Source organism: Stigmatopora argus, chromosome 2, assembly GCF_051989625.1.
Source record: "Stigmatopora argus isolate UIUO_Sarg chromosome 2, RoL_Sarg_1.0, whole genome shotgun sequence".
NCBI classification, from domain to species: Eukaryota; Metazoa; Chordata; class Actinopteri; order Syngnathiformes; family Syngnathidae; genus Stigmatopora; species Stigmatopora argus.
The window spans coordinates 2064454-2091412 of NC_135388.1; the positions used below are offsets into that span (position 1 = coordinate 2064454).

Consider the following 26959-nt stretch of genomic DNA (forward strand, 5'->3'; position numbering starts at 1 on the left):
TCCACGCTAAAACTCGCAAGTGGAAGCCACTCCCCTGTCCTCCGCTTGCACTAGGACTCAGCACTGAAGTAAAAAAATGTTTTCGCTGTTTTTCGTTTATCACGGCCATTTTCCCGGGTAAAGCGGGGGTCTACCGTACCTCTTCTGGTTGTTGCATCGCTCCGACGGCGGGTAGCAGGCCCCCGCGGCCTCGCCGCCGCACGGGAACTCGCCCTCGGGACACGCCGAGCAGGACGATTCATCGCGGCCCGAGGGGCAGTGCCAGTAGCCGTCGCAACGCTGACGTTCCGAGTAGCAACCCTGTTCGCTGCCGCAGGGACGCTCACCGGGAAAGCAGTAGCCTTTGACCTGCAGGACCACAGACAAAATGTAAATTTACGGGAGAAATTGTCAAATTCAACCATTTTAATGTACAGTGGTACCTCCACCTACGATCAGCTCTGCCTACGACATGCTCGAGGTACGATGAAAATTTCGATGGAATAATTCGCCCGCGATACGATCAAAATTTCGAGATGCGACCAAGCCAGGTGGACATGACATGAGAGGCTGTTTATCATTGTAGCGCACTGTCTTTTTTTGCCGCATCTCTTTCGTGTATAACAGATATCTATGAGCACTGAATGGTTTCTTTCGCCTAAACATGGACCAGAAAACGCACAACACGCATGCGCGGGCAAAAAGAGGGCTTTTTGGGTAATGAAGTATACTCGTGCACACAACACCGATAGCCAATAGCAGCCTTTCTCAGAATAAAACTTCATTACCCACAATCAATTTTCTGTTATTCCTTCATTAGCCTGTTAGCTCCCGCGATCGCTCATTCAAGACTACTTGTCGTTGGCAAGTGGTCGTGCGTTATCCTATTGTGAGGACATTTGTGTGCATCATTTTCGGAATATTTTGAAGGGAATACAACAGCAAACAGCCCATCGATAGTGAACGCGAGGGTGGAGGCGTGGCAAACAGCTAACCCGGCCAGAACGAAGGTAAAAAAAAAAAGAAAACAAAATTATAATTCAGTTTTGTGTAGTTAAATTAAACGTATGTTTGAGTGTGTCTGTATATATTAATCCAAGTCAATTTAAATTTGTTTATTCTGTTACGAGTGCGTTGCCGTGGATAAAGTCCCCCAGAAACCCCAACCCGCCCCCTCTGTGCGTCTCTCTCTCCCGTCGGCGAAATCCGCCCAATTTTAGTTATATTAAACACATTTTATTACTATTAAACCATTAGTTATGTGTTACTTTGTTAATAGATGGCGAATTCGAAGAAATAAAACATTTTTTCCAATCCAATATCCTGTTTTAGGTGTTTTTTCAGACTGTTGGAACAAATTAATTTGTTTTTAGTTCATTCCTATGGGAAACGTTCATTTGAGTTATGAGTAAATCGACATACGATCTCAGTCCCGGAACGCATTAAGCTCGTATGTCGAGGTACCACTGTAGTTTTAAGGGTGTGGCTTATATGCGGAGGCGGCTAATATGCTACCTGGTAGGTGGCGTTGAATCCGTGTCCCGGAATTTGCGTCTTGGTCGTGTAGAGCACGCTCATCTGTCCCCGGCTGGACTCCAGCACGGTGGTCCGACGGTTGTCGTGGTAGGACAGCGCCTGCAGGAGGTTCTCGGCCCGCTGGGGGGCGCCGTCGTACACGTGGAGCGCGTCCCCGGGCCCCAGCCTCAGGTCCATCCGCAGCAGGATGGGCTTGGGGTCCCGCGTGTCCAGCACCCAGGAGCACCGCAACTCGCCCGCGGCAGGGCGGAAGAAATCGGGCGAGGCGAACGAGCCGTAGAAGTGACTCAGACGTTTCCCGCACGTCGCGTCGGGGCAGCCCAGCTCGTCGCTGCCGTCCGGGCAGTCGCGGGAACGGTCGCAGCGACGGGCGGCCGGCAGGCAGCGGGTGGAGCGGCCCCAGGCGCAGGGGAGCGTCCCGCGGGGGCAGGGGCCCGTCTGGGCCTCGGTGGGCGGCGGCGAGCAGCCTCGCTCGTCGCTGGCGTCGCCGCACTCGTCCTGAACGTTGCATTTCCACGAGTGCGGCACGCATTTGCCGTTCCCGCATAAAAACTCGTCCGACTGGCAGCTGCTTTGACCTAAGTGACCTGCGGGTGAATCCGTCGGACGCAAAAAAAAAACAACGGGTTAGGACCCTCTAAATCAGGTGTGTCAAAGTGGCGGCCCGGGGGCCAAATCTGGCCCGCCGCATCATTTTGAGTGGCCCGGGAAAGTAAATGATGAGTGCCGACTTTCTGTTTTAGGATCAAATTCAAATGAAGAGTATAGATGTATATTACATTTCCTGATGTTCCCCCTTTTAAATCAATAATTGTCATTTTTTAATCCATTTTTTCTGTGTTTTTAGTTCAAAAATCATTTTGTAAAATCTAAAAATATATTTAAAAAAAGCTCAAATAAACATTGTTTTAGATCTATTAAAAATTGAATATTCAGGGCTTTTAATCCAGTTCTTTTAATCCATTTATTTAAAAAATATATAAATATTGTATCTAAAATGGTCCGGCCCACGTGAAATCAAGTTGACGTTAAAGCGGCCCGCGAACCAAACCGAGTCTGACACCCTTGCTCTAAATCACATGTGTCAAAGTGGCGGCCCGGGGGCCAAATCTGGCCCGCCGCATCATTTTGAGTGGCCCGGGAAAGTCAATGATGAGTGCCGACTTTCTGTTTTAGGATCAAATTCAAATGAAGAGTATAGATGTATATTAAATTTCCTGATTTTTCCCCTTTTAAATCAATAATTGGCATTTTTTAATATTTTTTTTTCTGTTTGTAGTTTAAAAAAATTGTAAAATCTAAAAATATATTTAAAAAAAGCTCAAATAAACATTGTTTTAGATCTATAAAAAAACGGAATATTCAGGGCTTTTAATCCAGTTCTTTTAATCCATTTATTAAAAAAAATCTAAATATTATATCTAAAATGGTCCGGCCTACGTGAAATTGAGTTGACGTTAACGCGGCCCGCGAACCAACCGGACCAATTACCTTTAATGTAGGACATGTGGAAGCCCTGAGCTTGTCCCGACGCGTTGACTTTGGAGTGGAAGTAGAGCCAAGCTCGCCCCCTGCTGGTGACGAAAGGGCGCGGCCGCAAAGAGCCGCACAGACGCTGCGAGTCCGGCGGACCGCCTGGCCAAGCGGACGACGTCATCAGCAGCCAATCACCCGACTCGCAGTTACCGGGTTCGCCGACGTCAAACGCCCGAAAACTGAAAAAAAAAAAAAAGAAGAAACTTTTTTTCCGTTTTGTTGAGGTGTGTGTGTATATGTGTGTGTGTGTGTGTGTGTTACCTAATGGTAATGATCTCTCCATGGCCCGCTTGGATGGTCCAGCTACAGTTAAGTCCAGGGGGGTAGTTTAAAGGCCAGGAGGGGCTAAAGATCACACCCCGGCGCTCCGTGTGGACCTCCGCCCTCTCGCCGCAACCTACCGCATGCAATACGGGCTGAGTTCAGATAAGATAAGTGCTAAAATTACCCATACGTATAATGCAGAAAAAATATCTATCGTATTTTCTCGCAACAAAAAAAAATGATGACTGAATCAAGTACTCTTTTTCACCAGTAGATGTCGGCAAAGTAACATTTACTATTTGGGAATCAGGGGCGGCTTATACGCGAGAAATTGTCAAATTCAACGGTTTTAAGGCGGCGTGTATGCGAGTAAATACGGTAAATCTCGTAATATTACAACTTTGTTTAACTCTCAAAATTGTGAATCAGGGGCGTCTCATACGCGAGAAATTGTCAAATTGAATGATTTTAAGGTGGCTTATATGCGAGTAAATACGGTAAATCTTGTAATGTTGCAACTTTTTTTAACACTCAAAATTGTGAATGAGGGGCGGCTTAAACGCGAGAAATTGTCAAATTTGACGATTTGAAGGTGTCTTATATGCGAGTAAATACGGTAAATCTCGTAATATTGCAACTTTTTAAAAACTCTCAAAATAGTGAATCAGGGGTGGCTTATACGTGAGAAATTGTAAAATTCAACGGTTTTAAGGCGGCTTATATGCGAGTAATTACGGTAAATCTCATAATATTAAAACTTTTTTTAACTCTCAAAATTGTGAATCAGAGGTGGCTTATATGCGAGTAAATACGGTAAATCTCATAATATTGCAACTTTTTTAAACCATCAATATTGTGAATCAGGGGTGGCTTATACGCGAGAAATTGTCAAATTCTACGATTTTAAGGACACGGCTTATATGTGAGTAAATATGCAGCATGTTTTATAAAATCTCCATGTATATATGTACCTTTTCCGAATCGCTTATCCTCACAAGGTTCACGGGGGGTGCTGAAACCTATACCACCTAACTCTGGGGACCCTGAATTGTCAGTCTAGTCAATCTCAGGGGTCAAGTAGACAAAGGACAACCAATCATAGCTAGGGGCAATTTATAGTGTTAGCCAGCTAGCTTAGCATGTAAACCGCAATACATGCAACCTCCACACAGTGAGACCGACCTGCAATCGAACCATCGACCCCAGAACTGCGAGTCCAACGCACTTACCACTCCATCACCCGCCCGGCATGATGAAGAAATACAACATTAAAAATGGCATTTTGGAAAAATTGTTAACTCATTGGCTGCCATGGACGGTCATAGACGGTCATCTTTAAATACTTTTATCGCCGTCAATGGGAATGAAAAACGATGATCTTGCATCAGTGTGTATGTGTGTGTGTATGTGTGTGTATGTGTGTGTATATGTGTACTCTCCAGTGACGTATTGCTGATATAGTGTATCAGCATCCTATCGGTGAAAGGCCATCCCTTGTTTTCACACACTAACCGATCATTTATCCACCACAGATCAATACAGCGACGTGTGTGTGTAAGTATGTTTGGGGGTGACGTCACCACAACAAAAGCCCACCTCGCTTTGCCGCGAGGACCCCCCCAGGGCAGGATAAAACGACCTCCCCCACTAGCATGACGGTCGATGGCTGTTATTAAGAAGGATTGTGAGCATCACTCGTGTTGATGGTGATGCATCGTTTTTTTTCTTCCTCACCTGAACGCAGCTCGGCGTTGCAGCTCGCCAGCGCGAGCGCGAGCACCAGCAGCATCCCGAGCGGCACCGTCGCCTCCATCCAGCCGAGATTCGGACTCCTATCTCGGATACGACCACCCAACAGCCCCCGGTGGGGTGTCCATCGGTTTTCAGACGAGAGAAGCCGGCATGTTGAATGGTTTTAAAAAGCCATTGTGTTGTCCTTTAGTGACTCCGCAGCGACGGGGTGACTAAAGGTGCAATATATTAGATATCCGGTTTGGAGCTTCAAAGTAAAACGACGTTTGTGGTAAAGAGCGGATATGATGGAAGACACTCGCTTTAAACATAATCATAATTTATGTAATTTATTATTAGAAGTCTGGTGATTTTATAGTAGGATTATTTGGTTTATTTGGCAAGATTATTTTCCATTGAGGTCTTAATTTGAAGACCGTAGAGTTTTATTTCCGCGATAATTTTGCTCTTATGTTACGTGCTGCACGATCCAAGTTTAGCTAAATTGTCTTTAGTTTTCTATGCAGGTGTGCCATGACACAAATTAATAAAAAGATGATTCCATATATCAACGTTCGTTTGTTGGCAAAACAATGTTTACTTCCGTCTTTAGCTTGCTTTTTTTAAACAAACAAACACTGAAATCAGATACAATTATATATTCTTTTAGTGCTAATTGTAAATGTAACATTAGATCGAAATTCCGACTGTTATTAAATAAGTACTGTTACAGCAAAGACCACCACAAAAGGCACCGCTGGGATTCGAACCCAGGATCTCCTGTTTACTAGACAGGCGCTTTAACCAACTAAGCCACGGCGCCACATACAGAAAGCCGTGGAATTTTAGGATATATACAATCTTACCACGTACCGGGCTTTATGTGTGAATACTTAGTTGTCAATGGAGCAAATGATTTTAGATACACAGAAAACTTTTATTTCCATTTTTTTTAAACCCACATTTCGTGATTAGAGGTCTCACGATGGCAAAAGCTCAATTTTTTTAAACAATTCTAACCTTTCTCTATTTTAAAAATATCCCCAAGTACAAACACTAATTAAAAATGTAACAAAATAGTTACATAAAATGGAAAATGTGACTTTTCCAGTCTAGGCAATCGTGCAACTCCTGTCAGGTCTACAATTACATTTTAGCATTCTAATTAAGAAATTCCCACAAATGAATGATGCACTCATGTACATTTCCAACTTTAATAATGAGGCCATAACAATGATTCAACAATTTATTCAACTGAAACATTTTTGAAGCGTTTTCGTGACTCTTGTGAGTGCTGGAACCATCACTTTTTATATATTTATATAGAACTTTGTTTCTTTTTTTATACATGCACATGGTCTCAACATGGATGCAGGCTTTTGTCTTTTAATTTGTTTTTTTTAAATCCTGTCTGCATGTGCGTGTTTTTGCGTGTGCGATTTCACTTCTAACTTTAGTTCGGTTTCATTTTCCCAATTTATTTTCACTCAAATCACATTGCTTTTCAATAAATGACCGGTTTCATTGTTATACACAATCTGGGTTTAAAAATATAAAGATGAAGAGGGGGCGGGGAGAGAAAAAAAGACATGTAAAGATCTACCAAGAAAAAAAAAAAAAAACAAAAGCTGCAAAAATCAAAAACATCCTATGTGAAAACTGCACGTGTGAATGTGTCCGTTAAATTATTGTAAATTCTATAACAAAAACAAAAACAAAAAAAAACGCAAAACTCAAACAAGAAACATTCCGCTGCCTTGGAGGAAACGGCAGGATGTTTTGCAGCCGGGGCAGCCGCCACGTTTAAATAAACAAAGAATAAAGTCTATTTCTGTGGGCCCCGTCCGCCCGCCTGTGGCCGCCGTCGGGCTACTGGTGAGCGCACTGGACGCCGGGGCCGTGGTGGCCGCCCTCCTCGTCCGAGCTGTCGTTGTAGGCTTCCCGGCGGCCCCCCGTCGACGAGCCCTGGTTGACGTCGTAGTCCTGCAGGTCCACCTCCTCTATGTCGCCCGCGATGAGCGGCGCCTCCGACCGCGAGGGAAGCATGTCCTCCAGCTCCTGCAGGGTGCACGGTAGACCGTTAGCAAACCAATTGCCCCCCTTATCTATGATGGCAATTCCCGATAATAAACAGTACAAACACAACGTGGAACACACCGTATTTTCTCGCATACAAGCCGCACCATTAAAACGGCCTTAAAATCGTTGAATTTTACAATTTCTCGCGTATAAGCTGCCTTAAAATCGTTGAATTTTACAATTTCTCGCGTATAAGCGGCCTTAAAATCGTTGAATTTTACAATTTCTCGCGTATAAGCCGCCTTAAAATCGTTGAATTTTACAATTTCTCGCGTATAAGCCGCCTTCAAATCGTTGAATTTTACAATTTCTCGTGTATAAGCCGCCTTAAAATCGTTGAATTTTACAATTTCTCGCGTATAAGCCGCCCCCTGATTCACAATTTTCACCTCCATATTCATGGATTTATTAGGGAGTACAAATGTGTTACTTCGAAGGGAAAATATTAAGAAAAATCATCCTATGTGGTATTTCTGAGAGATTGTATGAATCAAAAGCACATTATTAAGGTCAATAAAGAATTAATTCATCCAGTAAAGGTTTTCTTACAGCAAAACAGAAAATAACCACAAAAAGTAAATGTTAAATTGCCGAGATCTACTGGTGTAAAAGAGTACAGCAAGTCTTGTGCGCATACAAGCCGTACCCTTGATGTCATTTTTTTTGTTACAAATACGGCTTATATGCGAGAAAATACAGATTTACTCGCATAGGGTGCACTTAAGTCCAAAATTTTCTATAAAGTGGACGGGGTGCCCAATCAAAAGATTGTATAGATGTCACAGTATGACGCTGACAGCTTGACTGTCTCTGGGTACATTGCTTGCTGACGCGCTATATTAATATAATGAAAAGCCGGAAGTGACTGACATGCGTGTGCATACCATGCTTAAAGCATAACTATATTAGCAGTTGACGATGACGTTTTCTTCTGCTACCAGTGACCGAGAAGATCCGGATTAGAGCCGAAATGGGTACGACGAGATCGCTTTGACAAAAAAAAAAACGACTTAAAAAAAAACCCGTCCAAAAGTTGTTATACGCTGTACACAATTTGAAAAGATCCCAAAACGTATAAAATACAGGAAAAAGGTACAAGTTGCCAGATATCCATTAGCCATGGGGCCTTACCACCAGTTTTTCGGGGCTGATCCAGTTGCTGGCGGGGAACTGCACTTCGAACTTGACGTACAGGTCCCCCTTCTCGAAGGGGTTGCGGTACTGCGGCATTCCCTCCCCTCGCACCACCCGCACCGAGCCTGGGGAGAAGTGGTGACGTCGTTTTTCAAATCGGTCCCTTTTTTTTCCCAGCGCCGCCGTGTCAGCCTCACCTGGCTCGATGACCTTGCCGGCGGGGTGCTTGACCACAATCTGTCTGCCGTCTAAGTGTTTGAGCATGAACTGGAAGCCGCACAGCGCCTCCACCAGGCCGATCTTGTGGTTCATGAAAAGGTCGTTGCCGTCTCGCCGGAACGTCTGTGCGTCGCCAAAACAAAAAAAAAAAGACATTGAAGAAAACATATACATAATAAATATACATATACACAAATAAAAAAGAACCTAAAGTTTGTCTGGATGTAAACATATCTATACATAGAAAACTGAATCTGACATACAATTCACTGGCATAAATTTGATATACTTTTTTTTAAAGGGAATAAAAGATGTTAAATTCCCACCCTATCAATCAGGATAATAAAATGTATGAATGAAAAAATAGCTAGCTATCAAGGCAATGTGTTAGCGCTCAGGTCGAGAGCTGTGAAGCAGCAGCTGCCCCTGACAATGACAATTTGTCAGCTGTGGGTGTTTATGATAACAACACTGAGAAGAAATCAAAAAATCGGGTCAAAATCGATGGACAAAAATATTAAACCTTTATGAGTCAAGTGATTTATTTCTACCACATTTATTCGAGTATAATGCGCAGAGTTTTGTACCAAAAAAACTGAAGCAAAGTTTTACATTATAATGGGAGACGTACAACCTATCTTTGTCCGCCAGATGGGGCGCGAGAGCCCGTTCTATTGGCCAGTGCTCATACTTAAAAAAATGAACTCAAGAAGAATGGAATCAATTGTTTGGTGAGTCTGATGATGATGATGAATCAGATTTTGATTTTTTTTTTTAAATAATATGATGACGAATTAAACTAAGGATTTAAAATTGTAAATTCCATTTTAAGTGTTCATACTGGTAGTTTGTTTCACCATGATTTTGCCAGTTACCAGTACCCATGCACTGAGCTCAGTGTGCACTGACAAAAAGTGAGCGAAAAAAATTATACCAATTTTTAGTCACAAATTATGGGTTCGCATTATACTCGAATAAATACAGTAAATCATTTAGAAAAACTTGACCCCATAAAGACCAGTCGTCCGTCCACATATGTGGACATCACATAAGCGCTTGTTATAACCGACCCAAAAGAGACGTCCACATATGTAGATGGCGGGTCTCAATTATTCATTTTCTGAACCGCTTATCCTCACAAAAGGTCACGGACGGTAGTGCTAAAACAACTCTTATATTTAATAACTCTTGGGATGCCATTGATGGGTTCAGATACCCAATTTCTTTTCAAAATTGAGGAGGCTCATGTTCCAGTGCTACAGGCCCCGCCCATTTTGTGCCAACGGATCGGTACGGGAGATCTAGCGGCGTCAACAAAAGGGTTAAAGCCGGCCATTTACCTCGTTCTCTTTCTCCTGCAGCACCAGAACGATGTCGCCAGGCTCCACCCCCGGCGCTTGATCGGCCTCGCCGCCGAAGGTGATCTTCTGGCCGTGTTTCATGCCCTTGTCCACGTGCACCTCCAAGATCTTCACCTCCTTCACCACCTTCTTGCCCTCGCACTTTTTACAGCGGTCTTTCTCGCTGATCACCTCGCCTGAGGGTGCATGACGCCCGCATTTGAAGACCCCCGTGTTTGGACGGACGCGTTTTTCTAGGCGGAGTTTGACCCCTCACCTTCTCCGTTGCAGTCGGTGCAGACGGACTGCATCTGTTGCACCATCCCCGGCGCCAGCTGCCTGATCATGATGCGCATGCCGCGCCCCCTGCAGGCCGTACACTTCTGCACGGCGCCGGTCTTGCCGCCCTGCCTGCGAGGCGGGCACGAAACGCGGCGTTGGGAAGCGGCGTGGGAAGGAGGCGGCGGGGGGAAACGTACCCGTTGCAGGTGCTACACAGCACGTTTTTGCTGAGTTGCAGCTTGGTGGTTTTGCCGTTGTAAACGTCCTCCAGTGAGACCCTGCGGGAAAAAAACAATGATTAGGACATTTTTTTTCTCATTTATTATTATTTTTTTTTACAACGAGCCCTTCATCGTACTTGAGCGGATGGACCATGTCCTCGCCTCTCCGCCGACCGCCGTTGCGCGAGCGTCCGCCCTGGCCGCCCATGAAGCCGAAGAGGCCGCCGCCGAATATGTGGGAGAAGATGTCGTCCATGCCCGGTCCTCCGCCGCCGCCCTCCCGCAAGCCTTGCTCGCCATAGCGGTCGTAAAGCTCTTTCTTCTCGGGGTTGGTGAGCACCTCGTAGGCAAAGCTGATTTCCTTGAACTGGAGTGGTATAATGGGAGAGGCTTAATGCGTTGGGGGGGGGGCTAACTGGTCTTGGCGGCAATGAAAAAACTGCAATAGATGCGATTTCGTGTTTGGTAACATTAATACCAGGGCGAAAATATATTACAGTATTTTCACAAATATTGACCGCCTCTGCGTATAAGCCGCACCCTTAAAATTTTTGAATTTCACAATTTCTCCCGTATAAGCCGCACCCTTAAAATCGTTGAATTCCACAATTTCTCCCGTATAAGCCGCACATTTAAAATCAAAGAATTTCACAATTTCCCTCGTATAAGCCGCACCCTTAAAATCGTTGAATTTCACAATTTCTCCCGTATAAGCCGCACCCTTAATATGAATTTCCCAATTTCTCTCGTATAAGCCACACCCTTAAAATCGTTGATTTTCACAATTTCTCCCGTATAAGCCGCACCCTTAAAATCGTTGAATTTCACAATTTCTCTAGTACAAGCCGCACATTTAAAATCGACGAATTTCCCAATTTCTCTCGTATAAGCCGCACCCTTAAAATCGTTGATTTTCACAATTTCTCTCGTATAAGCCGCCCCCGTCAAAATTAATTCTGTTTAGCGTTTTATCTGTTTATATTTTCTCTATTTTGAAATAAATGACAGTATCGTTGGGCATTATGTCGTTTCCTTCTTGTCACCTTGCAGTTTCGTGATGTTAAGTCTAATTTGTGCGCATATAAGCCGTAACTTTGATTCAGTCATCTTTTTTTTTAGCGACAAATACAGCTTATATGCGAGAAAATACGGTAGGTCACATCTATGACCCTCGTGTTGACATTTGGCACAGCTTCTTGTCCAGGGACTTTTTTTCTTTTAAACCAGCGCAAATACTGAGTTAAAAATTAAAAGAAACCCACGACACTAAAACATTACAGGAGCTGTTACGTCAACTAAAAACACAAGTACACAATTTCAGCTCGATACCAGACCGACGGACAGGTTGCGGACAATTGTCGACTGCTGTGCCTGACATTTTGAAGTGGGGAAACATCGACCATTAGAGATAAAATGATCACAATAGTTAACGTCAAATAAGGATCTTATTACTTTTCAGTGTAATAAAGGAGTTGTCGTATCTTTATTGCAGAACAGAACAACAAAATGACTTTTTAAAGTCATCATATGATATATTCTCTTTTCTTATCAAGTAAGGTAGCATAGTTAGTTTCATAATTGAATAATGAAGAAAGGTATTTATTGACTTATTTGAGGTTTCAAATTTGAAGGAAAAACATTACAGTTATCGTGATAATTAGCGATAGACTGATATTTTTTTTTAATCGTGATAACAATTTTTGTCATTTCCCCAGACCTAGCAGCCATCTTGGACAACCACGTTGCATCACAATTTTCAGGATTTCTGTGTGTTATGTCACGACCTATCATTTGTTGATCAGTTTGGACCAACAGCATAAACGGTTAAGTGGCAAAAAAACCAACTCCTCCGTACAACTATTTTCAAAATGTGTAAATCCAAAAGGCATTTAGGGAATGCGCTGCAATTAAAATTAATCTCTAATGAAGGTTTTAAGGGGTCAATGAACCCTCCGGCCAAAACATCTAAAGAACACATTGACATCCCTGTCAACCTTGGCCAATCGCTACCCTTATTAAGGACTGCAATTCCCCCGTATTGAGCGATAAAAAAAATGCAACGCAACATAGTGCGCAGTAAAAACTCAAAAAAAAAATCCCCAAAGTGAATGGGGTGCCCAATCAGTCGGTGCACTAAATTCAAGATTCTGTAGATGTCGCTGTGGGACACTGACAGCTTGGCTGTCTAGGTACATTGCTTGCTGACACGCTATATTTATATAGTGAAAAGGCTCAAAGCATGACAACATTAGCAATCGACAGTGACGTTTTCGTCTGCTACTAGTGACCGAGACAATCCGGATTAGAGCCGAAATGGGGAAGACGAGATCGGTTTCACTAAAAAACATACTTTTTTTCCCCCATACAAAAGTTGTTACGCGGCGCACCCAATTTGAAATGATCAAAAAAACGTATACAATATGGGAAAACATAAGTTGCCAGGTATGCGTTGACGTCTTTTACCTTGTCGCCAGCATTGGGGTTCTTGTCCGGGTGATATTCTTTGGCCAATTTCCTGTATGACTGACGAGATAAAAAAAAATACCAAATGACTATCAGTCCACCAGCACATGTCCCGTCACGTCATACACTGATGACGCAACTACACGTGACGAAATCGAAAGATTAGCTGGTTACAAAATGAACCCAAAGACATGAAATACATTTAGAAAGGTCTATCAAAATTTATTCATCCACACTTGTCTTTTCGTATAAAATGGCGGCTTGAAATGTAGTATAAGAAACGTGAGAAATGCTATTAGCATCTGAAGCTAGCGATAGGCGCTATGAACAACCGTATCTACAAAGAAAACGTTTAAAACAAATGATCAATGAATAAATATTATAAAATGATCCTGCCAATCATCACAGGAACGGCGACATCTTTATAACCAATAAACGGTCACATTTTTATTACGTATTCACGAAGTTGAAATCGTACAAATTAAACAAGCAGATTGACGTCAATGCTCTAAAATAAGTGACCTCGCCGGGTTGGTTTATTCACTTTATTATCTTTATTCGCCTCCTTTTTAATGTTTTCCAACATGATAGGCTGATAAATCATCTCTAGACTATCTTCATGGTAATCAGCAACACCTGTGCGGTTGCTATGGGAGGTCAAACGCGGAATTTCTAACACATAAAATAACACAAAAATGATTATTTTTACTAACTCCGTGTTAAGTCGAAAAACCGTTTGTAAGGCCACCTTGACGCCTTGGATGACATCGTCACAAACACGAGCATCCAGGCCGGCGAACGAGCTAGCATTAGCTCGCTATGCTAACGACGCACTTCCTGATTCCATTTTTTTTTTCATACTAGCGCCCCGGCAAGTCAAAGGCAGCCCGGGCATCGGGTGCTGTTCGCCGGCTTTTTCGGGCAAGGCCGCTCTCGCCCGGCACGGTTTACCTTCTTCAGTTCGTTCTCGGAGGCGGACGGCGAAACGCCGAGGAGGTCGTAAAGCTTCGTGTCGGCAACACTGGCCATGTTTGTCGCTGCGGATGTTGCTTTCAGCGCGGAGGTGGACGGACAAAGAGACGGCGCCGGGTGGAAAATGTTTCCTTCGCCTTACGCTTCGCCACTTCCGGTAGGATTCAACGCTCCGTCCTCCCGTTACCGCCCTCTAACGCCGAAAGAATGCTATTACACCCACAATGTTGTCCACTTGACACGCCATCCCAAGCCACTTCTTTTTATTTTTTAGACATACGTAACTTTAGTCGTTTTTATTTTACCACTGTTTTCCTGTATATGTATCTATGTTGACTATTTATTTATTTTATTATTATTATTTATTGATTCTGATATTAAAGTCCATCCATTCGCCCGGGGGAGGGATGGCAGCTGTTACTACTTTTTTTTCTTATGGAAGTTACAAAGAAAAATTTCCTTGATTTCTTTGCGTGGCTTTTATGACGGTGCACTTAGTGGTAATATTCGGATGATTCCTCTTACTATAAGAGGAATTAAAAGTCTTAGATTGACTAATCCTGATAAAGTGTTTTGAGATGATATTGATTTTCATATGCTAGCTTTAAACTCCTTACATTTTGAATTACGCTACAAAGCATTAAATTGTGCTTGATGTCCTTGAAAAGGTCTTATCATATTTGATACATGAATTTTTCAGTTATATATTTGTTTGCAAGGACAATTAAAGGCTCAGAGATGATAGCATTTTAATTTCCTTTCAATTCTTTCGTGGTTTGAGCTTTGAAAGGTTAAAAAAAAGTAACCAAAATGGCTATGAAATAAATCCCTTGAAAACTTGCAAGTACAAGAATATTTAAATGTATAAAAACGCTTTATGATAATACAAAAACAGGAAAAACAAATACTACAAAAGTAAAATATATCTCAAATAAAGAAAGATATTTAACAGTGAGAACTCTATAAAACGCAAATAACGTATTTGAAATAGGGGAAGTGGGCAGGGCATTGGTGTAATAAATAAATAAATAAATAAAATAAGTCACTTTTTGTAGTCAATTATGACTCATCATAAGACTAGGAACAGGCTTTATTTGTACAAAAAGTCTTAATCATAATATTCAGTAATGTATTTTATACATACTTTAATTTACCTACAAATAAATACTGACACCAACCCGTTTTAACTCATTGTTTGCCATTGACGTGATAAACAACCAAGTGAATTGGACGTCTCTTGCCGTCAATGGCTGTGACACATGGCAATGATGCTCTTACAGGCTAGTGAGTAGGCTATAGGTTCTCTTTTAATCCAAAAGAATCAAATCATACAAGTCCTCGTCCACGACGTGTCTTCAGGAAGGGGACGACGAGTTGTGCTTGTTTGACATTTCACGAGAATTCAAAAATAAAAACACTTCCTCTTACCAAAATAAGAGTCCCTTAGTGTGCTCTTCCCATGGCGAGATGGAGCTATAGGCGTTATGTCTGCATTTGTATAAGTGAGGTAAGCAGGCCAGAACATGGCCGTCCATCTAATGGTGTTGTAATGCCACTTTCGTCCTCAAGAGGCACAATTGAGTCACAACATTAGCCAAATTGACAGGTGCGGTGAGCCCGCATCACATTTTGGTCCCTTCGATTAGAAATCGACTTTTCCACATTTTCTTGGTTTGTTTTGTGACTAATACTGCAATAATGGACAAAACTAACTGCTCCGAGATGTCCTAGGACAAAGTATTCGGTTCCGAATATACTCCGGCAAATAGTTCCGTAGAGAGGAGAATCCGAAAGAACTCTGGCGCCCTCTTATGACGTCACAATGTATGCGGACTGATATAATGATCATGGCGTGCACTTGGAAACGTGCTAGATTGTCCCCAAAATACTTTCAAGTTGACATTCCTGTGACCAAAAAACAGAAAAAAACACGTTTTTTTGTGACGTACCACAACCAAGACAGGGAAAAAAACTCACCAAGCGGTTGTGATGGCTACCATAAATTGAAAATTGTAGGTCTGGGACAGGGGTTTTGGACGGATCAGACAAGTTTGAAATCTGTGGCAAGGCCTGATTATCTGAGTTGTGACGCACCATCATAAAAAAAAGAATTCTAATAAATTATTTCAAGACACTATGTATATATATATATATATTTGCTTGTGCCAGGTGAACAGATGTAAAAAGTTAAGAAAGGGTCCATCTCCGGGCGGGTTCTTGATCCGACAGAGGGTCCGCATGCGGGTCCGATTCCGGACTCTCCGGTTCCCCGCAGTCGTCCTGATGTGATTATTCCCGTTTTAAGTCTCTCCGCCTCTGCATTTGACTGATGTGCATGCGGGTGTGACTAATTAAGCCTTCCCCAGAGATGTTCCTTCTTCAAGTCCATGGATAGAGGGCGCTGTTGACCATTGAGGTCCAGAATTTGCTTCCTTGATCCCGATTTTCTAACAAACAAGTTCATTTTTTTTAATTTTTTTTAAAAGTCCATGGACATGGAGCGCTGTTGGGGATCGACCACCGAGGAGGCGCTGTTGCGAGAACTGCTCCCGCGAATGGTGAGGGTGCCGCAAGCTCCGCCCATGTTGCCCCCGATGCCGCCGGCGATGCCGCTGGGGCCGGCCATGGCCATGCCGCCCGGCATGCCCAAGCCCCCGGCTAGGGCCACGCCCCCCGTGATACCCACGGCCCCGCCCAGGCCTAGGCCGCCCATGGCCCCGCCTCCCCGGCCGTAAATCTCGCAGGGAATCTCCTCGGTGACGCGGTCCTCGATGACCTGCTGGTCGCAGTCGTGAGTCTGAGCGTGCTGTTTGTAGCCGTAGCAGCTTTTCTTGTACGTGCCGGTGGAGTTGAAGGTCTTCATGGGCGGCGGCTTGGAGAAGTCGTTGTGGTAGGACAGCTCCATGGAGCTGAGGGTGGTGCGGCTGTGCTTCATGCTGCCGCTGCCGCCGCCAACGCCGACGCCGCTGACGCTGCCGCCCGTCCCCACGGAGCCCTGCGAGCCGCAGTGGTGCTCGTGGACGCAACGCGACATGGTGGACGAGCGCCGGACCTTATGGAAGCTGTCCAGCTCATCGGTTAGGTCGGCCAGGTCGGATGATATCTCCTTGTCGCGCAGGGAGAAGAGCTCGTAGTGCGGCGGGTCGAAGACTTCTTGGAGACCCGCTTTGTTGAAAACGCCAGGCCGGCGGGCAACCACCTTAAAGAGAACACAATTGTCTGAAATCAGGGGTCTCAAAACAATCCCGGTCCTTGTTCCGACCGATCCAGTGCCGACAGTTTAACCCACAGGAGTCAAAATGGCGGCCCGGGGGCCAAATCTGGCCCGCCGCATCATTTTGTGCGGCCCGAGCAAGTAGATCATGAGTGCCGACTTTCCTTTTTAGGATTAAATTCAAATGAAGATTATAGATGTATACAGTTTTCCCTCGATTATCGTGTCTTCACTTATCGAGAATTCACTACTTTGTGATTTTTTTCCACTGTAAATTATTTAAAAATGATAATAATAATTCTGAGTTCAGAAAGAGTTTCAGTGTGGATTTTCACATTATTATGTACTTAAAAAAATAATAATTCAAAGGTCGTAGGTCGAGGAATCGTAACTGTAGGATTCTTTGCATTGCCAATTGAATTTTGTGTATTTACAGTATGTATAGCGACCACTACTGGTTTGGCATGCGAACTACACCTTCTTTTGATACCTTTTTCCGAGGCTGCTTCATCTGGACCAAGATGGAAATGATGAGAAGAACCAACACAATCCCAGATGAGACACCAATGACGGTGCCGTGGGTCTTGGTGATTTGGTGGAAGAGACCTCTTGATCGCTTCTCTGGATTAGATTAGATTAAATTAGATTAGAATTTTATTTCATCCCGTATTCGGGAAATTTCCTTGGTTGCAGTAGCAAGACAGACACAGAAGACATTGTAGACCTAGGTAAAAAATAAATAAAAAAAGATGGTAAAAATGTGGGAGTAACTCACACAATTTACTATAAACGAGAGGAGCACCCGAGAGAGCAGATTTCCGCCAAAGCAGCCAAATTCAAAGCCAAATTTGGCAGAATGTGTACTCCTTTCTCTCAAGGCCCAACATGTCATCACATGACATCATATCATCTACCCTGAAAATACTTGAATAAGCTAATTGATTATCAGGTTATTGCCATTTTTTTCCTTTCTGACCTCTATGACCTTTAACCTCTTGACCTCCAAAATGAGTCACCCCTTCTGATTCAAGTTTATTTACAATACCCTTTTCATTCTTGAGTTCTCATAAACACAAATGTTTCTGACTTCTGTGACCTTTGACCCCCTAACTCAGCTAATATTACAAACCTATCCTGCAAGTTTGGTACAAATATCCTTATTCGTACTTGATATTTTGAACAAAAACACATTCATGACCACAAGTTTTTCCCCCCCGGTCTGTTTCATATTCCAAACATGACCCCACAAATTTGACAATAATCCCTTAGTCCTTTCTTGAGTTATTTTGAATGCTAAAAGTGAGACCTACGAGAAAACCTCGGGCAATTTGCAGACCTTTTCTTATCTGACCTTTGCAGTGATTTTCATCCCATGGGTAGACACAGTTCTGGACGCCATTGCACACCAGTGAGTTGTTGATGCACATGTTGCTGTGGCAGAAGAAGGTGTCGGCCGAGCAAGGTGCTGCAGGCAAGAGAAGAAGGACATAACGAAAAAAGAATGACCGTGGTGCCAAAATGCCCGTAAGCCATTTGAGTGCAATTAAAATACAGCAGGCGCTCGAGTGGTTGGTGCGTCGCCCTCACGGTTCTGAGATCGAGGCTTTGATCCTCACTGTGTGGGGTTTGCATGTTCTCCCCGGGCTCGCGTGGGTTTTCTCCGGGTACTCCGCTTTCCCCCAAAACATGCATGCTAGGCTAATCGTAGGCTATATTGTCCCTAGCGTTAAATTGAATTGAGTGCTTTTATTGTCATTATACATGTATGATGAGACTTTATCACAAAGTGCACAAATAACAACAACAAACAAAAACAAACAAACAAACAGATAAATAAATAATAAAAATTAAATGATGGAAAAATAAGTAATACATAGGTAGTCAACATAATGGATAGGTAGTAGTCAACATAGATAAGTAGTCAACATGAAAAAGTGGTCACATACGTTTTTGTTTGGTTATTTGTCTCATTCTGCCCTGCGATTGGTTGGCCACCGATTCAGAGTGTCGCCTGCCTGGTGCCCGTAATTGGCTGGGAGAGGCTCCAGCATAGATAAGTAGTCAACAACATAAATAAGTAGTCAACAACATAAATAAGTAGTCAACAATATAAATTAGTCAACAACATAAATACGTAGTCAACCACATAAATAAGTCAACAACATCAATACGTAGCCAACAACGTAAATAAGTAGTCAACAACATAAATTAGTCAACATAGATAAGTAGCCAATAACGTAAATAAGTAGTCAACATAAATAAGTAGTCAACATAAATAAGTAGTAAACATAAATAAGTACATAGTCAACAACATAAATTAGTCAACATAGATAAGTAGTCAACAACGTAAATAAGTAGTCAACATAGATAAGTAGCCAACAACGTAATTAAGTAGTCAACATAGATAAGTAGCTAACAACGTAAATAAGTAGTCAACATAAATAAGTAGTCAACATGGTTACATAAATACTAAGTGACTAAAGTGGTTAGTGGTTGACCATCTTCTTGCGCCCTGCGATTGGCCGGCCACCCATTAAGGATGTTCCCCGCCAGGTGCCCGTAGCTAGCTGAGATAGGCTCCAGCACCCCCCTCACCCCTAGAATGAACAATCCAGCAGAAGACACTAGCACGAATGCAATCTAAAATGCTTAGCAAAAAAACGAAACAAAACAAAACTCACAAATTGGCCAAAAAACAACATCGAAACGAGTGCAAATGTATTGAAGCCATTTGCATGTTTTGTAAATTTGAAAGAACATTTGGTTCCATAACCTTGATTTTTTTTAATTTTTGTAATCAGCCTGCAATAGCCCAACAGTAAGAATAACATTGTGCCAGGATGCAGATGGCTGGAGTCACAGAAAAAGGCGCGACACGGCATGGAAAGATTGCTCTCTAAAAAAGACGCCGCTTCCATTAAGGCTACAAATGGACGATAGCGACTCGAGCTGACAAGTCGGGCCTTCTGGCCAAATTCAAATCCAGGTTATGCAAACATGGCGTCCGCCAACGTGGGAAGATCTGAGAGGAGGGGGAAGCAAATATTTCTCCACAACAGCGCAGCTTCACTAACAACGGCTGACAAAAGCAAAAATCCATCAAAATTAAGTGGAGCTTTCTGCCGCTACGCTAGCTAGCACATGCTAACAGAATGACAGACCGGACCGGTCACATGCCAACAACAAAATAGAATGCCTATGAATAGCGAATATAAAAATCTGCTAATTCTGGTTGTGACATCATTTCTTTGTGGGCGGAGCTAAGACAAAGTACCATGGAAGATTAGTTAGGGTGGCGGCTTGGGGGATGAGTGGACCGACCCTTGTGAGGATAAAGCGGTTCAGAAATTGAATGAATGAATGATTAATTAGGGCACAGGTGTCAAAGTGGCGGCCCGGGGGCCAAATCTGGCCCGCCGCATCATTTTGTGCGGCCCGACTAAGTGAATCATGAGTGCCAACTTTCTGTTTTAGGATCAAATTCAAATGAAGATTTTAGATATATATCATATTTCCTGATGTAACCCTTTTTAAATCAATAATTGCAATTTTTTATCCATTTTTTTCTTTTGGTGTTTTTAGCTCAAAAAGCATTTTGTAAAATCTAAAAATAAATGAAAAACAAATGATTATTAGATGTTTTCCCTTACTAAGAAAAAAAAAGTTCAAATAAACAGTTTTATATCTATAAAAAACTGAATATTTAGGGCTTTTGATCCAGTTCTTATAATCAAATTAAAAATATATATATATTATATCTAAAATGGCCCGCGAACAAACCCGAGTTTGACACCCTTGAGTTAGGGTCTAATTTGTCCAAATTTCCGTCTGCTAGCAATTTGCTAGCATTTTATAGCACCTTTCAGGCCACTACGAAATCCGTATAGCGACGTCATTGGCTAGCACGAGGAAACGGTGGCGACTCACGGTCCACGAAGGAGGTGAAGAGCATCCGAAAGCGGCTGAGGCGGCTCTTCTCGTCGGCCCACATGCGCACGACGCCCACGCCGGTCTCCAGCATGATGTCGTTGGCCACCGTGCTGCAGAACTTGGCCTTGAGGTTCTCGATGGCGCTGCTGCCGTCGTAGATGGCCACAAAGTTCTTCTTGCACTCGTTGGAGTGCTCCATCTGGTACTCCATGAAGCGTAAGTAAATCTAAAAAGAGGGTTGGGTCAAAATGGATTAGATTTTTTGCCAATTTACCTACCGTATTTACTCGCATATAGGCCTCCTTTGTCGGACAAAATATATATATATATATTTTGACGTGTATGAATGAAATTCAAGAAAAAAACGTACTTATCTTGCATAAAACGTGAAAAAAAAATCACGTTCCCGTCCCGGGCAGCCATCGAAAAAATTTGAAGGCAATTTTCAGGGTGCGGCTTATATGCAAGTAAATGCGGTACATTAAATGAATTGGCCGTCAGTGGCATACAATGAGTTAAATGCTATGCAAAAAAATCTTTTGTGTTTCAATTTATAATGTATTAACATTTTGTTCTTTATAAATGTATTCATACTATAAAATGAAAAATTCACAAATAATTCATAATTAAAAAAAATATAATTGCAATTTTGCAACGTTGTTATAAAATAGTAAAAATTGCAAACAGCACTAATGTGCAAATTTGTTCATTTATACATTTATTTGTGTATGTATTTGTACCCAAAAATTAAAAATATACAAATGATTAATAATTACAATAAATACATCAAATATTTTTTTCAAATGACCAAAAATAGTGACTTGCTTTATGAAGGTGCTCTGAAATAGTAACCATGCCAAATTATGAAATGTTACATTTTACAAATTTTGACCTTTAAATGTAGTTGATCTTTAACCATTCCAAAAATGAATGAGGAAACGCCCCCTTTTTCGGCAATTCTGGTTGCGACATCACCATTTCTAGCTTTTGAGCGCTTCGCTAGCTGGTACGCGTTGATAGAATGTCAGAATGTCACATGGCACCAACAGAATGGAAAGCATGCTAGCAGACGCCACAGGCTGTTCTGGTTGTGACATCATTTTAGTGGGTGTGGCCAAAGCAGCTGAGAGAATCTAATTTCATTAGTAAGCCTTTTCTGCCCCCTTTTGGGAAGGATTGGTCTCTAACGTGACTCGGTGTCGTATTTCAGAGCACCTCAGTACAACTTCAGGGGCGGTGCTTACAGACCTTGGACATAGGGGGGGCCCTGATGGTCCAGATGCAGTCCAAAGCGTCACCGGGCTTGACCCGCTTGCTTTCGTCCACCTGACTGGATCGGATGACCCCATCGTAGCCGCCCATTTCAAACTGACAATCTGCGGGGTGACAACCAGATGACGACGTAGGACGACGAGGATGCCCTTTTATTTCAGGAGTAAAAGAACGCCATACCTGGGATGGGGTTTAAAAGCCCGCCCACGTGCAGATGGAAGTCAGGGTCTGGAAAGACAACGGATGGAAATGTCAGCCCGCCCACGCGTGGGGACGGCGAAAGGTCATCCTTACCTGCCACGAAGGTGTACTTGACGCGGAATCCGAGGCCCTCCAGCTCCTCGTCACTGGTGAACTTGATCCACATGAAGCGTCCGGTGGAGGTGATGGGCCCGGGGTTCTTGCCCCCGCACACGCGGTTGATGAGCGGCGAGAAGCCAAAGGGCCCGTCGCGGATCTCGATGTGGTCGAAACGGCACTCGAAGGACGGCTCGATGTAGTAGTTCTTGTCGAAGGCCAGCTGGATTCGCTGCCTGGGCAGTGCTGTTGATTCAACAACATAAATTAGTCAACATAGATAAGTAGTCAACATAGATAAGTAGTCAACATAGATAAGTAGTCAACATAGATAAGTAGTCAACATAGATAAGTAGTCAACATAGATAAGTAGTCAACATAGATAAGTAGTCAACATAGATAAGTAGTCAACATAGATAAGTAGTCAACATAGATAAGTAGTCAACATAGATAAGTAGTCAACATAGATAAGTTGTCAACATAGATAATTAGTCAACATAATAAATAAGTCGTAGTCAACATAGATAAGTAGTTAACATAAATAAGTAGTCAACAACATAAATTAATCAACATAGATAAGTAGTTAACATAAATAAGTAGTCAACAACATAAATTAGTCAACATAGATAAGTAGTCAACATAAATAAATTAGTCAACATAGATAAGTAGTCAACATAAATAAATTAGTCAACATAGATAAGTAGTCAATATAGATAAGTAGTCAACATAAATAAATTAGTCACCATAGATAAGTAGTCAACATAGATAGATAAGTAGTCAACATAGATAGATAAGTAGTCAACATAGATAAGTAGTCAACATAATAAATAAGTCGTAGTCAACATAATAAATAAGTCGTAGTCAACATAATAAATAAGTCGTAGTCAACATAGATAAGTACTTAACATAAATAAGTAGTTAACATAAATAAGTAGTCAACATAATAAATAAGTCGTATTCAGCATAGATAAGTAGTTAACAAAATTAGTAGTTAACATAAATAAGTAGTCAACAACATAAATTAGTCAACATAGATAAGTAGTCAACATAAATAAGTTAGTCACCAAAGATAAGTAGTCAACATAGATAAGTAGTCAACAACATAAATTAGTCAACATAGATAAGTAGTCAAGATGAATAAGTGGTCACATAAATAAGTAGACAAAGTGACTAAAGTGGTTAGTGATTGTTCCTGTTATTGGTTGTCTGTCTCCTTTCGCCCTGTGATTGGCGGGCCACCCATTCAGAGTGTTCCCCGCCTGGTGCCCGTAGTGAGCTGGGAGAGACTCCAGCACCCCCCTGCGCCCCTTGTGAAGATAGGTGGTTCAGAAAGTTGATCTTAAGACAATCAATGAGTGGATTTGTTTCCGCAAGGTGATGGCAAAATTGTTCTTATCTGTCAGTGGTCCAAGTGAGTTGCTGTAACGCTATTTCTTTTCAAAAGGGGGCGCGATTGAGCCGCATGTGGATGGGAGCCTCCTTCATCCTCATCTCGCATTTAGGAAGATGGGCAACAAATTTGAGTGTAAAAAGAGCATTTCTTTTTTTCCAATAAAAATGGCGGTTCATTCGAAGATGATACTTTATGTGATTTATTCTCCCTTAACCAAGATTTTCTCATTTCATAGTAACCTGAGATATGTTTAAATCCATATATTTGTCCCAAAAAACACCCCTAGAAAATGCTTTGCTTATATTTTCTTCCTGCTATATTGCCCCCAAACAAAATACATTCTAGCCGCAATTTTATGATTTATTAGTTTTCCCTGTTTTGATTCTACCTGTTTTTTCAATACCGTCTGAACGTCATTCGCCATTTAAATATATACATTTAATCATTGAAATATGTACATAAAAATATATAAATATTAAACATCTGTGTTACCTAATAATGAGATTTAATGGAAGTCTGTATTCCAATCATTCAAAAATGCCATTTAAAGCAAGAAAAAGTCAAATTCTAGTTAACTTTTAGCAGCAAAAAAAAATCTAAGTTGTCTCTTTCACCCTTGCCCCTCCCCCCAAAAAAGATAACCACTTTACCCATAATTCCATAGTTTATAATACACCTTCCTCACCTTCTAAGATGTAGACGCACTCCTTGTTGGGGGGGTACGTGTTGGGATAATTTGGCGATGTGAACACGCCGCCATTGATGGTGCGAACCCACGTGCCACAGTCGTTGTGGTTTGGGCTCTGGACGCCATTGTCACCCAAGGAATCTTAAAAAAAAACAATTAAGACGACAATGGATTGCTTGAAATGTCTTTTTGGTTTGTTTGTTTGTTCTTGTGCATTTTTTTTAGGTGGTGCTCACCTTTGGTTCTCTGCGCCAGAGCGAGGCCTTCTTCGATGAGAACGACGAGGATCCACGCTAGAAAGTCAAACGAATATGATATCAAATATGTTTTGACTGTAAAATACAGATAATTAATATTCTTAGTAAATCTCATCTATATGATTAATGTTTGGCATACATCACCTGGCTCTGTTTCATTTTATGAAGTCAAACAAGGTTCATTTTGACCTCCTATTAAAATGACCAAATTAAATATCATTAATTCTCCGCATACTATAACAGTTTTGATTCTGACAACCTGATTGGTTAACATTCCACTCGATTAGCTACCTGAAACTAGCCACCCGACTTCTAACCAAATCAATAGTGGTTAAAAATATTCATGTCACTGCCATTGACGCTGATAGACGTCATATCCATTGCATCGGGGAATAAATCCTGTCAATCCCTGAAACTGTCCAAATGGATTGAACGCCTATTGCCACTCATGTTATTCCATCATGGCTAATCTGGAATAAAACCAAAGAAAGAGCAGACTTTGAAAGGATATCCATGTATTTGGCGACCAATCAATGCACCTGAGATGACATACGTCTGTCCTCTTCTATGGGTATTTGTCTGAACAAAAGCATGTCAAAACTCCTCATTTTATGGACCCAAACCCAATTAAGCACGCAGTTGACGTGACACCAGCGTCCGATAATGGAACGGTACCCGTTCCATGGGACCCACCGGGGCGAGGCAGTGACGCGATCCGCCCATCAGAGCCTCTTGGTCGGCCACCCCGTGTCCGATAATGGAACTAGACGCGGGTGTCTATCGGTCCGGGTGAAGTCAAGCGGAACTCAGCTGGGTGTAAAAAACAAGTAGCCTAGCGTGCACCCATCCGCGCATTGATGCCCGAAAATGAGGGTAAAAATACCCTAATTAGGGCGGAAGTCACAATTTCTGATAAAGTTTGAGCGATGGTATGAAAACGAAATTGGGGAAAAAAGGGACTCACCTTTGTGCATTATTTCCTCTGTGAGAATGTTCCCTTTTTTTCTTTCCTGAAACTACAACCCGCTTCGTCGCGTGAGGGTTCGGGGGAATAAAGGTCTAAAAGGGGGGTACATCCATCACGCGTGGGGTCCCGGCTTGGTGGAAATCCAGCGGAGGTTGTCAGCGTCTCAGCCCGGCCATTGTTACGCCCCAGCTCGGATTCCGAGTGGGACTCGAACCCTGACGAGGTGGTGCTCCAAGTGGGGTATCCAAAAAGAGATGGGGAGGAAGAGAGAGGGAAAGGAGTAGAGAGAAAAAAAAGAGAGAGAGAAAGAGCGAGAGAGAGAAGAAAAGAGGAGAAAAGATGAGCTTTCAAGTCCGTGGGCGCACTGAGGAGGAGCTGCGCCCGCATGAGGAGCATTTAAAGCCGCGGGCGCCGCTGACATCAAGCGCCGAGTCGTCACCGGCCAGCGTCGTCAAGGCCGATGTAAGAATGACATCCAGCCTGTTCCGGTGGCGCCTTCAAAATAAAACACTCTTAAGGTCGATGAACAAGAATCAAAGGTTTTATCAATAAAAAAAATCAGTATATATATATATATATATATATATATATATATATATATATATATATATATATATATATATATATATATATATATATATATATACACACCACTCTGCTGATCTGAATTGGACTACTTATTTATGGATTATTTATTTGTGTTTGTTTGTTTGTTGTTATATGTTCACTTTGCTTTAAATCTCATTATATACTTGTATGTGGCCCGGTGATTGAGTGGTTAGCGCTATGGTCTCGCAGTGGGAGATCTGGGTTCAAATCCAAGTGGGGCAACGGTGTGGAGTTTGCATGTTCTCCCCGGGCCTGCGTGGGTTTTCTCCGGGTACTCCGGTTTCCTGCCACATTCCAAAGACATGCATAGTAGGCTGATTGGATACTCTAAATTGCCCCTGGCTATGACTGTGATTGGTTGTTTGTCTTCTTGTGCCCTGCGATTGGCTGGCCACCAACTCAGGGTTTCCCGAGTCAGCTGGGATAGGCTTCAGCACCCCCTGTAACCCTAGTGAGTATAAAGCAGTTCAGAAAATGAGATGAATAAAAGCATTCATTTCGATTCTATATATTGGTAAATTTTACTTTACATATATTAACTATATTTCAATCATAAGAACAATTTTCATTTTTTAT

General features: G+C 42.4%; 3 protein-coding genes and 1 non-coding gene across 11 annotated transcripts in view; all 4 read right to left on the bottom strand.

Annotated features, from left to right (window-relative positions):
• Positions 1-5633, bottom strand: part of lrp3 (low density lipoprotein receptor-related protein 3) — a 29445-nt gene extending 23812 nt beyond the window's left edge. For all 7 annotated transcript variants that reach the window (XR_013305550.1, XR_013305554.1, XR_013305552.1 and 4 more), the window contains exons 1-5: positions 5050-5633; positions 3313-3448; positions 3007-3230; positions 1495-2102; positions 140-348 (exon numbers count right to left, since the gene is read on the bottom strand). Coding sequence is in view for 1 of the 7 variants with exons in the window: in XM_077622898.1 (XP_077479024.1) it covers positions 140-348; positions 1495-2102; positions 3007-3230; positions 3313-3448; positions 5050-5128 (1256 nt within the window). In the remaining 6 variants the exon portion in view is untranslated. The remainder of the gene's footprint in view (positions 1-139; positions 349-1494; positions 2103-3006; positions 3231-3312; positions 3449-5049) is intronic.
• A 162-nt stretch (positions 5634-5795) lies between these two features.
• On the bottom strand, positions 5796-5869 carry trnat-agu (transfer RNA threonine (anticodon AGU)). The gene has a single exon. It is a non-coding gene; the product is annotated as a tRNA-Thr (tRNA).
• A 409-nt stretch (positions 5870-6278) lies between these two features.
• On the bottom strand, positions 6279-13911 carry dnaja2a (DnaJ heat shock protein family (Hsp40) member A2a). The gene is made up of 9 exons (XM_077624313.1): positions 13736-13911; positions 12785-12844; positions 10459-10688; positions 10298-10378; positions 10096-10229; positions 9819-10015; positions 8457-8601; positions 8257-8384; positions 6279-7104 (listed from the first exon to the last, which is right to left on the bottom strand). Exons 1-9 carry the CDS (start codon positions 13811-13813, stop codon positions 6916-6918), a joined length of 1242 nt encoding a protein of 413 aa, XP_077480439.1. The 5' UTR covers positions 13814-13911; the 3' UTR covers positions 6279-6915.
• Positions 13912-14828: 917 nt separating this feature from the next.
• neto2a (neuropilin (NRP) and tolloid (TLL)-like 2a) lies at positions 14829-26210 on the bottom strand. 2 transcript variants are annotated; one of them, XM_077624302.1, is made up of 10 exons: positions 25772-26210; positions 24787-24843; positions 24548-24691; positions 22467-22715; positions 22353-22400; positions 22149-22276; positions 20898-21126; positions 18322-18435; positions 17461-17591; positions 14829-16955 (listed from the first exon to the last, which is right to left on the bottom strand). In XM_077624302.1, the coding sequence occupies exons 1-10, from the start codon at positions 25779-25781 to the stop codon at positions 16236-16238; spliced, it is 1830 nt and encodes a 609-aa protein (XP_077480428.1). In that variant the 5' UTR covers positions 25782-26210; the 3' UTR covers positions 14829-16235. The 2 variants fall into 2 exon arrangements, with proteins under 2 accessions (XP_077480428.1, XP_077480418.1); XM_077624292.1 differs by having other exon boundaries at positions 18307-18435.
• Positions 26211-26959: the final 749 nt, after the last annotated feature.

What these genes read in the sequence shown, in the direction of transcription:
- dnaja2a (XM_077624313.1), bottom strand. Translation starts at nt 13,813, where the DNA reads ATGGCCAGTGTTGCCGACACGAAGCTTTACGACCTCCTCGGCGTTTCG. An exon ending in CCGAGAACGAACTGAAGAAG is followed by an intron (nt 12,845 to 13,735) that starts GTAAACCGTGCC and finishes TTATCTCGTCAG; the next exon opens with TCATACAGGAAATTGGCCAA. An exon ending in ACCCCAATGCTGGCGACAAG is followed by an intron (nt 10,689 to 12,784) that starts GTAAAAGACGTC and finishes ATACCACTCCAG; the next exon opens with TTCAAGGAAATCAGCTTTGC.
- neto2a (XM_077624292.1), bottom strand. An exon ending in CAAGTACACCTTCGTGGCAG is followed by an intron (nt 22,401 to 22,466) that starts GTAAGGATGACC and finishes TTGTCTTTCCAG; the next exon opens with ACCCTGACTTCCATCTGCAC. An exon ending in GGGCCCCCCCTATGTCCAAG is followed by an intron (nt 21,127 to 22,148) that starts GTCTGTAAGCAC and finishes CCCTCTTTTTAG; the next exon opens with ATTTACTTACGCTTCATGGA.